Source organism: Xenopus tropicalis, chromosome 3 (genome assembly GCF_000004195.4).
Source record: "Xenopus tropicalis strain Nigerian chromosome 3, UCB_Xtro_10.0, whole genome shotgun sequence".
Classification (NCBI taxonomy): Eukaryota; Metazoa; Chordata; class Amphibia; order Anura; family Pipidae; genus Xenopus; species Xenopus tropicalis.
The window spans coordinates 141,336,773-141,353,476 of record NC_030679.2 but is presented as its reverse complement, the minus strand read 5'-3'; the positions used below and the strand labels follow the sequence as shown (position 1 = coordinate 141,353,476).

General features: G+C 44.9%; 1 protein-coding gene across 1 annotated transcript in view; it reads left to right on the top strand.

Moving 5' to 3' along the window:
- Positions 1-2,795: 2,795 nt before the first annotated feature.
- Positions 2,796-16,704, top strand: part of tubb4a (tubulin beta 4A class IVa) — a gene marked incomplete at its 3' end in the record, with an annotated part of 40,742 nt that continues 26,833 nt past the window's right edge. Inside the window, 5 exon segments of the mRNA NM_001037268.1 lie at positions 2,796-2,905; positions 8,605-8,713; positions 9,100-9,210; positions 11,104-13,309; positions 16,523-16,540. Coding sequence (NP_001032345.1) covers positions 2,849-2,905; positions 8,605-8,713; positions 9,100-9,210; positions 11,104-12,161 — 1,335 coding nt within the window. The 5' untranslated portion in view covers positions 2,796-2,848.

Sequence of the window (16,704 nt, the reverse complement as noted above, 5' to 3'; positions counted from 1 at the left end):
TTAATGCTATGGTACTGTATATGTAATGCTGGGATATTTTGGTCTCTCTATTTGTAATAATTAGACATTGCATTGTGGGCTCTGTATTGTTACTACTGGGAGACTAGGGCTCTGTATAAGCACTGCTGAGAAGATATGGGCTCTCAGTACTGCTGGGATTCTTGGGCCTTTCCATCTGTATATCTGTAACTGTATGGGCTCTGTGTCTGTGCTGCGGGGACAATGTTTACTTATTTTGCACCCTGTTATTCAGAAAGGAGACAATGGGGTTAAACAGCCCCAAAAGGGTCAGTACACAATTGCATATGAACTTAAATAGTACATGTAAAACCACAACCCAAGGGTTATAAATGTTTATCTGCCACTGCCCCTTGTTGCTAGGGCACAGAGCCTCAGCAGGGGAAGAAGGGAAGAGCCGCAGCTACCCAGAACTCCCTGCTGTTTGCACGAATGGCCAGAACCATAGGAAGGTGCCCAGACCGTGTGTTGCCTGCCATACACTCTAGGGCAGCGTTTTTCAACTAGTGTGCCGCGAGATGTTGCCTGGTGTGCCGTAGGCAGGGCCGCAATTTTTACTTTCAAAAAAAAATCCGGGCCCTGTCATTGGTTGCGCCCCGTGTGTACGGGTGACGTCAGTGCGCACGGGGCGCAACATTATAAAAGGGCCTGTGTGCGGTCGCGTGTAGGCAGAAGTGCAGAGGCAGCGCGCGTGAGGGGAAGATGCTGCTGAAGCCGCCGAAGAGTAAAATGCTGCTGGGCACCAATGTATTAGGGGGGGCCACGGGGCACACTGACTTATGGGGGCACTGCTGCTGGGCACCAATGTACTAGGGGGGCTGGCTCTTAGCACCAGTGTACTGGGGGGCACTGCTGCTGGGCACCAATGTACTAGGGGGGCACTGCTCTTGGCACCAATGTACTAGGGGGGCACTGCTGCTGGGCACCAGTGTACTAGGGGGGCACTGCTGCTGGGCACAGAGTTAAATTTTCTAATGGTGGTGTGCCTCGTGATTTTTTTCATGAAACAAGTGTGCCTTTGCCCAAAAAAGGTTGAAAAACACTGCTCTAGGGCATATTTATTATAGTGTGTAACCCAATATCATCGGCCATGTTGTTCATAGCAACCAATCAGCAATTAGATTTGAATGGTCACCTACAAGTTAGAAACCAAAATCCAATAGCTAATCGGTTGCTATAGGCAGTGTCGCCAGTGATGGCTTACACACTATAATAAATATGCCCCTCTGTGTCCATTGGGCCCGTTGTGGCCGCCTTTACAAGCCACATTCACTCCACTTTTGACCACTCCTTCATTTCCTTTGTTTTTATCTTCAGGGGCCGATGTCAGTAGGTTTGAACCATGTGGCTGGTGTTTTACCAACCTGATTGTGAGAAACATAAATTAAAGCTGGTATTTATTGCTGAAAAGGCACCAAACTTTCCCATGCAAAGAGTGGCCGGTACTAACAACCCTTCCTGTCAATACTGACAGCAAATATCCCTGAGAGCTCCAACCCGTTGGCCATTTATATCCCAGTCTCCGGCACAGCTGGGGGGCAGTTAGTGTATAACAGGGGGGCACAAGTAGCCCCTTATATCATTAGGGAGATAAAGATCTGCACGGGGCATTTTTTAGACCTCATTTCATCTTATTGTAACGTGTAAAGAGGAAACTGCATGGCAATTAGTTTAAAGGACAAGAAAGCCCTGTGTATTCTCAAGTCTATTTTAGTAATTTTTCCCAATTTTGATTTTTTTTTGCACAAAAAATATGATTTTGTCACAGAAAAAACCCCACAATGTTTTGCCATTTATTCGCAACAAATCCAAAAGAAAAAATAAGCTAAAAGCTGTTGAGATCATGTCGAAGTGAAGGGCAAGGTGTCCTTTTTTTTTTTTTACAACAGGAGGATCTTTCTTTCCTTCATGGGTTTAGAGGTTTTTCAGGTTTTTAAATGGTTTCATTTGTGCAACAATATGAAAAAGTCACGGTCAGGGTCGGACTGGGCTGCCGGGACACCGGGAAAAATCCCAGTGGGCCCCGGCGGCCCAGACACAACGCTTGCCGGCATTCCCCCTGCCTGACTGTTCCCCAGACGCATTCAACTTACACGCACTTAGGGAAGGACGCCGGGTGGGGGTCCCTGCAAGGGGTTAAGGGGGGGAATTTAGGGGACGCGCCCGGCGGGGGCACCCGCACCCCCCAGTCCAACCCTGGTCACAGTTTTCACATTGTTTTCAGTTCTAATTTTGTTCATTATTTTTCATTTTGGATTTTTTAATAAATGACTAGGCATTTGTGGAAATGAGTTTTATCCACAAAGAAAAACAATATATTTTTTTAAATCACTGCTGAGCCCTGGTATAGGTAAGTCCCCTGTGCCCACAGGTGAGTAGAGAAGGAAGCTACAATTGTCACCATGTGGCTAGAGGTTGTCAACTGGGTCACAATATTTTTATTTACAAATTCAGTCAGCATGTTCACCACTGATAATTTAACCGTAAATTTCCCAGCCCACCGCCCTTTCTTAATGAAATACAGAGAGTCCAACATTGCTGGCATATTTTATTCGCTACTGAACATTGCACGACACTTTTCATAAGATGGCGGACAGAACCGGAAGGCCGACTTTGCCCATATTCAAAATGGCCGCTACGCGGTTTTTGTGCCAATCTTGTGGAAGAACTTGCTGGCAATGATCGTCCCCGCCCAATCGATGACGGCATAGGATCCCAGTCTATATAAGCAGGTGGCGAGCAGGCGGGGACGCGCAGAAGCTTCGGGATTTGGATCTGTCATTTTTTTTTTCTATTGGCGCGGAGAAGCGGACGATAAGAGGCCGACAGTATGAGGGAAATCGTGCACCTGCAGGCGGGGCAGTGCGGTAACCAGATTGGAGCAAAGGTGAAGGGAACTGTGGCATGAGTAGCGCTTTGTCCAGGTTAAGTCATAAGGTTGAAGGAAAAAATATATTTGGAGGGTAATTTATATCGCCTCAGAGACAAACAGCAGCCATATTGGGATTGTAAGCCTAATGGAGGGAAGGAAGCCCTGCCATACTGAGATATTGAGCTGTTAGTGTGTAATAGTCCCATTGCCAGGGGGTAAGCCGGCTGAGGGGAGCTGTTCCTATGAGCTTACACTCTGCCTGTGAGATATAAAGAGAATGGGAAAGGGAATGTCCCAGTGTAGGTGCTGGCTGGGATGTTGGCAGTTCCACATTTGGCTCATCCCTTAATGGCAGAGATCCATAGCCCCCTGCTGTGATAGAGCAAGGATCCTGCCCCACAGAGCTTACAGTCTGTACGAGCCTCATTAGGGAACAAACCCTAAGCAGCAAAGCTTGCAATCTGCCCAGAGGCTTATATAGAACATACGGTTATGGGGAGATACGGCCCCTGCCCCACAGAGCTTACAGTCTGTACGAGCCTCATTAGGGAACAAACCCTAAGCAGCAAAGCTTGCAATCTGCCCAGAGGCTTATATACAACATACGGTTATGGGGAGATACGGCCCCTGATTCACAGAGCTGACAATCTTTCCTAATGGAAATAGAAGGGATATTGGGAGACAGACCCCAGCGGGATACAATTAGTGTTCCAACTTCGCTATAGACGGACAGTGTCTCAGAGCTTACGGCTTTTATATAGGGGCTTATCAGCCATAAGGGGGGAAGGAACTAAAGGGGTAAATAGAAAATTCTCTGAGCAGCTTATATAGAAGTGAATAGGGAAAGTGAGTTGGTCAGGAAAAAATAGCTTCCCAGAGTTTATATATATATATATATATAATATAATATATGGACTTAATGCCCATATAGTTAGAGGGAATTAATAAAAGGAGTAAGAAATGCTGTACGATTAAGCTTATTCTACATACAGTGGTGCACATGCTATACAGGAAGAGGAAAAGCCATTCGGGAAGAGGAATAAAGCACTGCGGAGCTTAGTCTATATAGGGAGACGCGGCGGCCATACTGGGAGGGTGGAGAGAATGGAATCCTGCACTGCAGACCTTTCAGAGCATTAACCAGACAGCTATACAGTCTAGAAAAGATCAGGCGTACAGAAAGCTTTTCTTCTGATGAAATTGCACTCTGCTATAAAAATTAATGTTGATAACGGTTGTGGGGGGGAGAAAAAAAATGGGTTGGGGGAAAGGATTAACCATGGAGAGAGTGTTCCTCACACTGAGATTCTGTAATGTGCAGAAAAACACTGATGGATTTACAGGTGGAAATAAAACGTTTGAGAGAATAGAATCACCCAAGGGCTGTTTGCCATTGCTGAGATTTTGAGAAAAATGTAGATCCTTTACAGGCAGCCGAATGGTCGGAGGGAGGGTTTTGTACCCTGCCATTTATGCAGTCTGATAGACATATGGACATCGCTGCAGTGCAGGAAAGGGTGGAGGCTTTGCAGGAATAGAATCTGGCTCTGCATATGGGCATTTCAGAATAGTATAACTGAAGCAAGCACTGTCAGTGCTGTAGATGCATACCTACGAACGTGTTGTTTAATGTCTGTGAATGTGGTGGGGGTGATAACTCAGCTAGGAAAATGCTGCAATGCAGAGGCTTTATTCTAATGTAAGAAAAGCCATTCTGTGCTGTGGATAATATACGGACACTCTTGATGGAGGGTTCCACCCCTGCACACGTTACCTTATTATTTATGAGAAGCCTGATGGAAAGATCTGTTATTTCGAATAGATACCGAGGCGTATTTAACCGTGCTGAGGCGTAGAATATGGTGTTAAAGCAGCTGCACGGCACTGCGTGTACGAGGTGTCCCAGATTAGAAATTGAAGGCTTGTTGCGTGTATAGAACACATTAAGACATGGAGGCTTTCCTTTCACTATTGCAGGGTGTGGCAGTATCTGTCTGTGTGCGACGTTGATGGTCTGTTCATGAGCTTCTCTATACACGTACATGCCAATTTCACTGTAACATTTAAAATGCATATTGCTACGTGTCACCGAATGCATATGAGCATTGCAAGGGCGTAGAATTGCCATGTTTGCTCTTGGTAATCGGCTGGTATATGTGTCAATGTGTGACTACGCCTCACCCGTCGCGCCCCTCCCTGCCGGATTTGATGGTGTCAGGTGACGCACACGGAGCAGAAATGACTTGGTCTCCTGCGTGAGTAACAAGACCTGGAATAGGAGTGTTGCAAGTTCAGTGCCAAGTCCCTGTAATTCATGATCACAACAGATAAGGGCTACGCCCACATCGTAATTAGGTTTTATTGTTGAGAGATGAATATTCTCGGTATAGAACTGCATGTAAAATCATGCAACAGTTTTGTGGCGACATCGTTGCTCTGACTTTTATTGGGGTTCACTGCTATGACCCATATTCTTCAGTATTTAAAGCATATTGTTTTCCCTTAATATGTAGCGACTGCGTGGATGTTGCCGTGTAGCTGTCATTGATGGAGGTGTTCTCAGCTTTCCACAACAACAAATCAACCATTTTCATAATCACAAGGAGTGTGCTGTTATTGCTGATTGTTAGGTGTAATTCTGACGCTGTAATATGGCAGCACCCACTTATTAAAGAGTAGTTCGCCTTGAAAATTAACTTTTAAGTATGATGTAGCCAACAGTACTCTTAATTGTACTCTAAAACACGTACTCTGAAAAAATTATGGTTTTTCAAATGTTTACATATTTCTAATACAACTCTCAGGCCTGGTATTTCAACTGCAGTCTAATTGCTGCTTACATTTCCATAGCAACCAGGCAGCAGTCCAGGAGCTAGAATGGAAGGTGGACAATAGGAGATGGACAAAGCAAAAAAAAAATAAAAAAAAAAAAAAATATATATATATATATATATATATATATATTAAAAAAAAAAAATATGGATAGCAACTGAACCCTTATTTCCATTTTGTATCTTTTTGGTTGCTGTAGTCGGCTACAAACTAGAAATCTGCAGAATAGGAACTGTAATAATAAAAAAGGACAAACTGAAAGGTTGGTTACATTAGGTCCGTCTATAGGAAACTTTGTGCAGAGGTTGCAGGGTTACATATAAAACCGAATTAGTTTAGCTTTAAGCTTATATGCCCGGCCTGTGCTTCTCTTTTGGTCTTAAAGTATTATACAAGCAGGGATCTCTCCATCTTTGCTCTCGTTTATCTGAACACTATTGGCTTATTTATTTATTGCAAGGGGCCACGTAAAGGGGGAATCCTTGAAAAACCCAGACGCCACTGATTAAGTAGGTCAACTGCGCTGAGCAGCAGGCAAACCAGAACCTATTATTATAGGCAGCACAGCTGAAGCCAGCTAGGAGTTTGCATCATTATCGAGGGTAATCGCAGATGATCTGGTATCTTCTCATCATTATGTGGTATAATGGTACCCCTCTATTCCTAAGCCACTCCTCAGCCTGTGGGGGGGGGAGATGGTGCTACTGACGCATGGGAAAGTACCAGCTTTACAGGTGATACATGATCAGTCACATACTTGCTATAAATAATTTTTTTCCCCCTAAATCATCTGAAATTGATCTCCAGCTCTTAAAGCCAATGGAAGAACACCTTTCCTTCTGCCTGAATACTGATGAGAGATTTGGGGGCTTGATTGTTTGTACCTGGACATGTGTCAATGTATGAATAAGCCTCACCCTCACAATCCTGATACCACCTTAGCAACAATCTTGTTGGCTAATACATTGTGGCTTAAGATGGCCATACACGCTAAGATCCGCTTGCTTGGCGAGGTTGCCAATCGAGCGGATCTTCTCCCGATATGCCCACCTACCGGGTGGCCGATATCGAGCTAATTCGGTCGCTTGGCCCTAGGGCCAAACTGTCTAATTAAAATGCTAGGTATAGGCGCCATCGGTTTGGGGACTGCATCGAAGAGACATTATGGTTCCCGACCCAATGGAAAAATCAACCTGCCCGATTTCAGGCCAGATGTTGGTCGTTCATGCCCACACACTGGCAGATTTGCGCTGAATCGGTCTTAAGGACCGATATTGGCAGCTAAAATCACCTTTACAGAAGCAAATCGCTCACTAGGGTGGGTCTTAATCCTGATAATCATACATCACATATGCAAATTGAAGGACTTGTGAAATATCTGTCAGTGTGACCAACGTAAGGGCAAAATGCTTACTTTTATTTGCTGATAGGGTAAACATATAACGCTATTATATATATATATAATATATTTTATGTATAGATATTTGGGCTACTGCATTCTTTGTGTGTGTGCTGTCTTAGTTGTGTGTTTTTGTGGCATGTAGGAATTTCTGCATAATAAATGCATCTTCTGTTTTGATGAGGATAGAGCGACACAACTGTGTGGAGAGCACAAACCAGTCATTGTGCGGGGAGGGGCGTGCCCTAGACATAAAGCCTCTGCACACTGCATTCGATTCCGTCATTCTCTGTAATGGGGGGTTGGGGGTGGGGGCAGACGTTGAAGGCAGGCATTCATAGCTCGTCAAAACCGTGCCTTTTTAGATATTACAGTGCACCTACCTGGATCTTTCTCCAAATTGCCACTTGCCAGTATTTGCAGAAGCTGCTGCAGGGTATAGGATAGAAAAAGCAGCAGTTCCTAATCTACTGTTGAGATTCAGGTGATTACACAGTGTAAGAATTATTCAATCATTTTATCTAGAGTTTCTTAAGGTGGCCATACACGTCAAGATCCGCTTGCCTGGTGAGGTCGCCAAGCGAGTGGATCTTCTCCCGATATCCCCACCTACGGGTGGGCAATATTGGGAATTTAGGCTAATTTGGTTGTTTGGCCCTGGGGCCAAACGATTGAATTATAATGACTGGAATAGGCGCAGTCGGTTTCTGGGTCAGAGACCAAGAAGAGGGTCTAAAAAGGCTATTTAGTTGCTGGGAAGCTTCAGTCGTTCATTTCATTACACAGTATTTTCCCATCACTTCAACACACAGTTCCAAAATTGCCCTCTAATCACATGACAGGTACTTCAGTTATCACTGACAGGTGATTGTCATGAAGGGTGATATCTGGTGTTTAGGAGCTAAGATGTTTGGGCTGGAGAAGAAGCAGCTAGCAAATTATCTGAGATCGGGCCATATACCTTTGACCTTTTATTTCCGAAGTCAGACAAAGTTGCTTACTGGAGGAAACTTCACACCACTTGAGAAAACGAAGCAACGCATATGCCTTTCCACTGCTGATTCACTTTATTGCCGGTGGAAAGGCATTTTGGGGAGATTTGTTGGCCACGGTTGCCGAGATTAGCCAAAAGCAACTGATCTCCCCATGGGCCATTGTTCTAAGTGTTCCTGCTTTGCTCAGTAAGGGCTCTGGCACACGGGGAGATTAGTCGCCCGTGACAAGGGAGATTTGTCGCGGGCGACTAATCTCCCCGTAAATCGGCTGTGCAGCGTGTGCCATCTCACCGGCAACTTACATTTTCGCCGGTGGGATGGTAGTTCAGGGAGATTAGTCGCCCGTGACAAGGGAGATTTGTCGCGGCGACTAATTTCCCTGTGTTCCAGAGCCTTAAAGCTACACTTGCCCAGTACTGTTATTGTGTAACTGTGGTCTTTTTAGATGTGAATGGTGCCAGCTAACCCCTATCTCCCTTTCTCTGCAGTTCTGGGAAGTTATCAGCGATGAACATGGAATTGATCCTACAGGGACCTACCATGGAGACAGTGATCTGCAGCTGGAAAGAATTAATGTTTATTATAATGAAGCTTCAGGTACAGCCAATGCAGAATTTCACCTGAACCAGTTTTGTGCAACATAAAGCCAATTCTGGGGTATTCACTGTAAACCTTGTTGTAATAGTGGCTTTAAACTGAGTGCTTTAGAGCTATTTTATTGTCAGGCGATACTAACGACTAATTACAAACGTTTGCTGATATTGCCTAACCTATAAATTATTGTTTTAGGAATCTGTATGTTTGTCTATAATTGATATGTAGAAGTAGTAATATTTAAACTATTGTTATTGTTTGCATCCATATAATGCTGAGAATACAGGGGTATACACATAGACTGAGTTTTCATAAAGCATGTTTGATGTTTTCTGCTAAATGATGGTGCCATGTGGCTTTTTAATAGCTTGTATGCTTCTGTTCCACAGGCGGAAAGTACGTTCCCAGGGCCGTTCTTGTCGACCTGGAGCCTGGTACAATGGACTCCGTTCGATCCGGCCCTTTTGGACAGATCTTTAGACCAGACAACTTCGTGTTTGGTGAGTGGCAGAATTTTATCCCAGTGGGGCAAGTGGGAAACAGATTAGGTTCAAAGCTTTAGTGGTAACGAAGGATAGGCATATTTTTATGGCATTTAGCATGAAATCCTTATCTGCACAGCGTTTAAGCTGATGTCTGACTGGCTGTTATGACTGCAGCTGTCTCTTGGAAAACTTGAAAGCGAATGTTTTCCAGGCCAACCACCTAACGACTCCGTTCGGGCAGTTGCCATAGTCTTTAAGGCAGGCACACAGAGGAGTGTATGGAAGCGGATAGAGAAGCAGATATACGCTTTGTCTGACCTCACCCTTAAGGTGGCGATTTGCGATCTTGGTCGCACAAAAGATCGCCAAATCCGCCACTAACCTTCAGGGCTGAAATGGCAGATAAGGAGGTAGAAACAATAGGATTTCTACCTCCTTCTGCCGATTCAGCCCTGATGGCAGATTTTGCTCAGGCGCCTTCTATGGCGCCCAATCAAAATCTTTTAACCTGGCTGATCGGCAAGTCGACCGGTATCAGCAGCCTCCTGCGATATCGGTCGACTCGCCGACTTGCCATACACGCACCGAATATCGTACGAAACAAGGTTTTGTATGATATTATCGGTGCGTGTATGGCCAGCTTTAGAGTGTAGTTCCACAGTCTTTCAGCTCAGCACCATACTTTACACAGGTCAAAGTTCTGCCACCCATTGTTATTTTTTTATCAATTAATGTAGAAATGTATTTGCATAAGAGGACAGTCTTATCAGACTTCTCTAGACTTCTTATCAGACTTCTAGCTCTTATTTTACGACAGTTAATGTTGAAAAACATACAGCTGTTAAGGCGGCCATACACCTTCAGATCCGCTCGCTTGGCGATGTCACCAAGAGAGCGGATCTTCTCCCGATATGCCCACCTACGTATGGGCAATATCGGGTGGGGCCAAACGATTGAATTATAACGATGGGTATAGGCAAAGTTGGTTCGGGGACCGCATCAACGAGCCGATGCAGTCCCCGATCCGACTAGATTTTTTAACCTGCCCGATCGAGATCTGGCCAATTTCAGGCCAGATATCGGTCGGGCAGTCCGGTCGGTATTGCCCATATACGGGCCGATTAGCTGCCGAATCGGTCTAAGGGACCCCTATCGGCAGCTAGAATCGGCCCATATATGGGCACCTTTAGGAGGGCAATGGGCTCGCCTCTAGTAACTTAGAAGGAGGAGATTTTGTGTAGCAACTTTTCATATATCAGAGTTAATGTGTTAATAGTCACAAACACCACTTCCCTTCCAAAACCAGTTCAACCGAGATGGAAAATATTATACAGCTTGCTACATATAAAGGTAATGCAGCTAACATTAGTATACAGAGAAATAGAGTGAGGTCAGACCGGAGCAACTGTTTCTTTCAAACACAAAGTTGCCACTCCTCATTCTGATGTAAATGCACAAACTTGGGCAAGGCTTGGTGTTACGCACCTCAAACGCTTTGTGGGAAGCCCAGCCACCTGCAAAACATCATTCTACCTCGGATAATGAAAGGAAAAATAGAATATGCAAACGAAAGGAAAGTGTTTCTGCTTAATGGAAAAATCTGTGTCAGTCTTGGCATTGATAAATTGTAATGTTTTATCCACAAAGGCCTAAATATAGGTGATTTGTTTAGCAGAGTTAGGTAAACATTCCAAGCTTCCAGGAAGAGAGCAAAGAAATAATGAAAGGTTGCTGATTAACCAGTTAGGTAGTTCAGTCCAGATTTCCCCCTGTGCATATAATAAGTTGTTTCAAATGGGCTACCAACCACTAAGTTCTCGTAACTGTAGACAGGAAGCAGAATCAGGTATTTCATTACTTGGGACTAACCTTGACTAACCTTTTGTTTTGGCATCCTCTCCCGTGCAGGTCAGAGCGGTGCTGGGAACAACTGGGCCAAGGGTCACTACACAGAAGGTGCAGAGTTAGTGGACTCTGTTATGGATGTTGTAAGGAAGGAGTCTGAGAGCTGTGACTGTCTGCAGGGTTTCCAGCTCACCCACTCGTTAGGAGGGGGCACTGGTTCTGGAATGGGAACCCTGTTAATTAGCAAGATCCGTGAAGAGTACCCCGATCGAATTATGAATACCTTTAGTGTAGTGCCCTCCCCTAAAGTTTCCGACACTGTAGTGGAACCATACAATGCTACACTTTCTGTACACCAACTGGTAGAAAACACTGACGAAACCTACTGCATAGACAATGAGGCCCTCTATGATATCTGCTTCCGCACTCTCAAGCTGACCACCCCCACCTATGGTGACCTCAACCACCTGGTCAGTGCCACCATGAGTGGTGTCACCACCTGCCTTCGCTTCCCAGGGCAGCTTAATGCTGACCTTCGTAAGCTGGCTGTCAACATGGTACCCTTCCCACGTCTGCACTTCTTCATGCCAGGGTTTGCCCCATTAACCAGCCGAGGCAGTCAGCAGTATCGTTCACTGACAGTGCCAGAGCTAACCCAGCAGATGTTTGACTCCAAGAACATGATGGCCGCCTGTGACCCAAGGCACGGGCGATACCTGACAGTGGCTGCAGTCTTCCGTGGCCGCATGTCTATGAAGGAAGTAGATGAGCAGATGCTCAATGTCCAGAACAAGAACAGCAGCTACTTTGTAGAGTGGATACCCAACAACGTCAAAACAGCAGTGTGTGACATCCCACCCCGAGGCCTGAAAATGGCAGCCACCTTTATTGGCAACAGCACTGCCATCCAGGAGTTGTTTAAGCGCATCTCTGAGCAGTTTACGGCCATGTTCCGGCGCAAGGCCTTTTTGCATTGGTACACAGGAGAGGGGATGGACGAGATGGAGTTCACAGAGGCCGAAAGTAATATGAATGACCTGGTATCAGAATACCAACAGTACCAAGACGCCACAGCCGAGGAGGGAGAATTTGAAGAAGAGGCAGAGGAGGAAGTTGCCTAAACCATATTTACCCATTATATAATTTTGCCAAGACCCCTCCCATTTCCCTTCTGTTTTTTTCTTTTCATTCAACATCTCACTCCATTTCTGTGAGAAACAGCAGAGTCTCTGAATAGGCAATCAGGAGTTGAACTGTTGTCTGCCCAAGTACCATTACTGTAACGATCATCTGTGCATTTATGTCTTATAGCATCCCAACTGTCTACCCATAGTTAGGGAAGCAGCTTGCTCTTAAGAATTCCGTAAATGGTATTGCCCTACATTGGGCAACTTTGCAATTGACGACCCTCTTAAACTTTCTCCCTTTATTGTCAGCAGACTTCCTATTCATGAATCACTGCCAGACAGTAAGCCAGTGTTGTTATACAGAATATCTGAGGGACTCTAGATTTTATTTGCTTTTAAGTGGAATTTTACATTTTGTAAGGTGAACAGAAGTTTTCCCAAAAGTGCAGCACAAGTAGGGAATGCCGTGTAGTTATGTGGTTAGCACCCATTTGCCAATTTCCAGTCGTATTTTCTATTCTGCTGCTTCAGAAGGAGGCTCTGCTGCCAACATTTCTCACTGCCAGCGTCCCTAAGACCATTCCCCCTTTTGTGCTGTAGCTGCTTGCAAGCTCTTCTGCTCGTAGTTCCAGCACTGCTAGGGGTTAACTGAAAGCACTCTCCTCTCGTTGTCTCTGTGCTAACAGTAATGTCACACCTTAAGCTCATGAGCATGATAACCTTTCCTGTTTCCAACACGTGCGCTGCTGCCACGTTTTACTGGTTACCGAGGGCTAACCAGAATCGAGAGGAACAGGGTTTCCACTACACTGCCTTTTGCAGCCACCAGAATGATAAATGTCAGGGAAGAGGTTAAGCTGATAGCCCTATGTGCTGTTTAACACAGATGTGGAATATACTGAGAGGGCAGAATCTTAATATTTCCAGGATGCAGATCAGACGGCTGTGCTGTCCAGAAAGCTTCATCCTCTCCTACCTCTCTGTGTTCTGTACAGTTTGGTTCCGTGAGTACATACATGTGATTTGTGAATCTGTGGCCTGAGTCATTGAACGTGTCGCACATGGTGGAAGCACTTACCCTAGCAAAGTAATCATCATGTTTGCACATTACACTACTGAATAAACGCCTGTGCTCAATCAAATCCTGCGTCCTGTGTACAAATATGGAGTTACTGAATGTTGCTTTTGAGGCTCTGGGGTTTCCCAAACTCACTCACAACCCCTTCATACAATTTTAAGATCCCTAAAGTGGCCATACACGGGATGATTTCAGCTTCCAATAACATTGCGATATAACATAGACCGATTTTGCAGCTTATCTGCCCATGTATGGGCACCACCAACGGGTCTCCCCGACCGACATCTGGCCTGAAATTGGCCTGATCTCAGTCGGACAGGTTTGATTTTTCCGTCGGATCGGGGACAGAATCAGCTAGTTGCTAGCTGATCCAACAGCACCTATGCTGCCATTTTAATTTGATTGAATTAGCCGGAACGGCATAGGTGGTTAGATCGGGAGAAGATTTTGATCGGGTGCTTCAACGGTGCCTGATCAAAATCTTTTGTCCCGCCTGATCGACAAGATGGTTGATATCCAAGGCTTTTATGATATCTGACATCTCGTCGATCCACCATACACGCACCAAATATCGTCCGAAACCTAGTTTTGTACGATAATATTGGTGCATGTTTGGCCAGCTTTACAGTTTATGGCCACCTTTAGACTCTTTAAACTTGTTCCGATTATTTCAAAATACTGGACTTACCAATGACTGTTATCATAGTTGGGATTACAGGCTAATCTGGCACTCATTAAGATGGTCAGTGTAATCTACAGTATATATGTGGACCAAATGTACTGATCAGATATCTTTAAAAGGTGGCTAAGTAAGGCTGCCAACTTGAGTAATATGGTTGGGTAGTAAGTCCAGTTTCAGTTGCCGTTATACCACGGCCATACACACATGCTGACTTCCTACTTGCTCTGAACCACACACAGAACATATTGAAGATCCATATGGTAAGGCCACCTTTCTATTCCTCCAATCATTCATGCAGAGTGCAAAAGTAAAAGGCTGTACCTTTATTTTTGTCATTTTCACTAAAGGCGTCCATACAGGCTCTGACCTCCTTTGCGCTCTGGGCCAAACCAACGAGGCCACGCACGGTATAGCTGCTTTTCTATTATTCTGACCGTGCATGCAAAGCACATGAACAAACAGACCAGCAGGAAGTGAAGAAAAGCTGCTGCATCATGTGACATCCCTAACCAAGACCAAACGCTGTTATGTTTCTCTAAAAATATTTTCTGCTTAACTGACCGCACACCCTTGCTTTTGCACAACATCTCGTGCCCCTTGTGAATTCACACCCTTGCCTTATTCAGAAAATAATCTCTCCTTACCTCTTTGTTTTACTAAATGCTGATATGTGATATATTTTATGCACAATCTTATCTGTGCACTCTAGCTTTCAGCATGTCCTTGCCTTTCCCATGTCTTCTCCCTTAAAGACTAATCATAAGCTTGGCCTTTCCTGTGCTGCTGTGACATGACATTCCTTGCAGGCTTTGCTCACTTGGTGCTGGCTGGGGACATTCCCACAAAGACAGCTGCAAGCTTCAGATTGAGGGGTGGAGTGTCATGTGTTAGAGAAGAGCCTCCTCTGGTGGACATTTAGGTCATATGTTAAAGTTGAAACAGAACATATGAAGCCAACACAGAAGCTAGGATGGGATTTAAAAACAAGATAGTACGACGGTTTTAGTGAGACACCCAACAGAATAGCTTGATAATTAATGGAAGGAAAGAAGGAAGCACCACATACAGTGTACCTAGAAACAACCAAACAAGTTGAGATAGCACAATTGAAACGTCAGAAGATCTGCAATGAGAAGGAAAACTCGATGTATGTAGAATTTGCAGCAACGATCGCGGTCTCATCCCCGCTTAAGGACGATTCTGCAGAGAAAAAGAGCCATAATAAAATAAAACATCATCTGAGCATCTTCAGGCATTATTAACATTAGCACTAACATTGGGAGTCCCTAAAGGCAAGGTCACTAAATGAGCCACCTATGACCAAATGAGTCAATTTGTTCACCTAAGGTGGGCGATTTCAGGCTAATTGAACGTTTGGACCTGGGCCCATTACAATGACGGGTATAGAAGCGGTCAGAGTGAGGACTGCATCAATGAGCCAGTGTGGTCCCCGATCCGATGGGATAATCAAATCTGCCTGTTTGACATCTGCCTAATTTTAGGCCAGGTATCGGTCAGGGAGGCCCATCTGGGGTCCCCATACACCGGCAGATAAGCTGTCAAATCAGGCTGAAGGACTTGAATCAGCAACTTAAATCTGCCTATGTATGGACACCTTTAGCTAAAGGTGGCCATACACGGGCCGATTCTAGCTGCCAATATCAGTCCCTTAGACCGATTCGGCAGCTAATTGGCCCGTGTAGGAGCAGTAACAACAGGCATGCCCGACCTATATCTGGCCTGAAATCGGCCAGATATCGATAGGGCACGTTAAAAAATTTTGTCGGATGTTGCTGTCCATGAACCGACTTAGCCTATACCAGTCGTTCTAATTCAAATTAGCCTGGATTCGCCCGATATCACCCACCCGTAGGTGGGGGATATCGGGAGACGGTCCACTCGCTTGGCGATCTTGCCAAGTTATACTGCTTGGTAAAGTGCCTGCTGCGTATCGTAGCCTAGGCCCATTAAGGCAGATTCCTGATCATCTCAATCTGCAGTTATTACAATATCACATAATCATTAGAAGGGTGGATATCTAACCAAGGGGACCATATCTTCTCAAATTTAGCTGGACAACCCCAAGCTTTGTAGGTAAGTCTGACAGAGGGGAGAGGTCTATTCACAAGATTAACCCAGTTAAAAATTTCACAGTACAGGAAAGTCCAAGCAAGAGACCTAGATTTATAAACATAATAAACATATTTCCAGAGTGCAGAGATTGGGAAACTCCAAGTTTTCCTACAGGAAACCTGTAGTGGTGGGCATTCCCACTCCAAGTGGAGAAAGGATGCAATCAGGCCATGGCACCTTGCTCGACCAGTCATCCTTTGTAGTCTCATAAGAGTAATATAAATACAATGGAGGAAGTTAAATAAAATTATTCTGTCATGGTAGATCCCTCTATAAGTAATTACTGTAGTTGCCTCCTCCCTATTGCTCGTTGTTGATAGTAGGAAGCGATTGTAGCCCTTTAGCATTTGCTCTAACAAAATGAGAGGGGACTGTATCAGTCAAGGTCCTATATGAACATGATGTCTGATTACTAGATAGAGCAGGGGTCCCCAAACTTTTTTTTACCTGTGAGCCCCATTTAAATATAAAAAAAGAAAAGTTCCTAGGGGGTTCCCAATATGGGCTGTAATTGCAGGAGACTCTGTTTGACTGTTAGCATTGTTTTTATGCCTCAAAAACTTGCCTCCAAGTCAAAAAAGAGCACCTGCTTTGAGGCCACTGGGAGCAACATCCAAGGGTTTGGGGAGCAACATGGTGCTAAG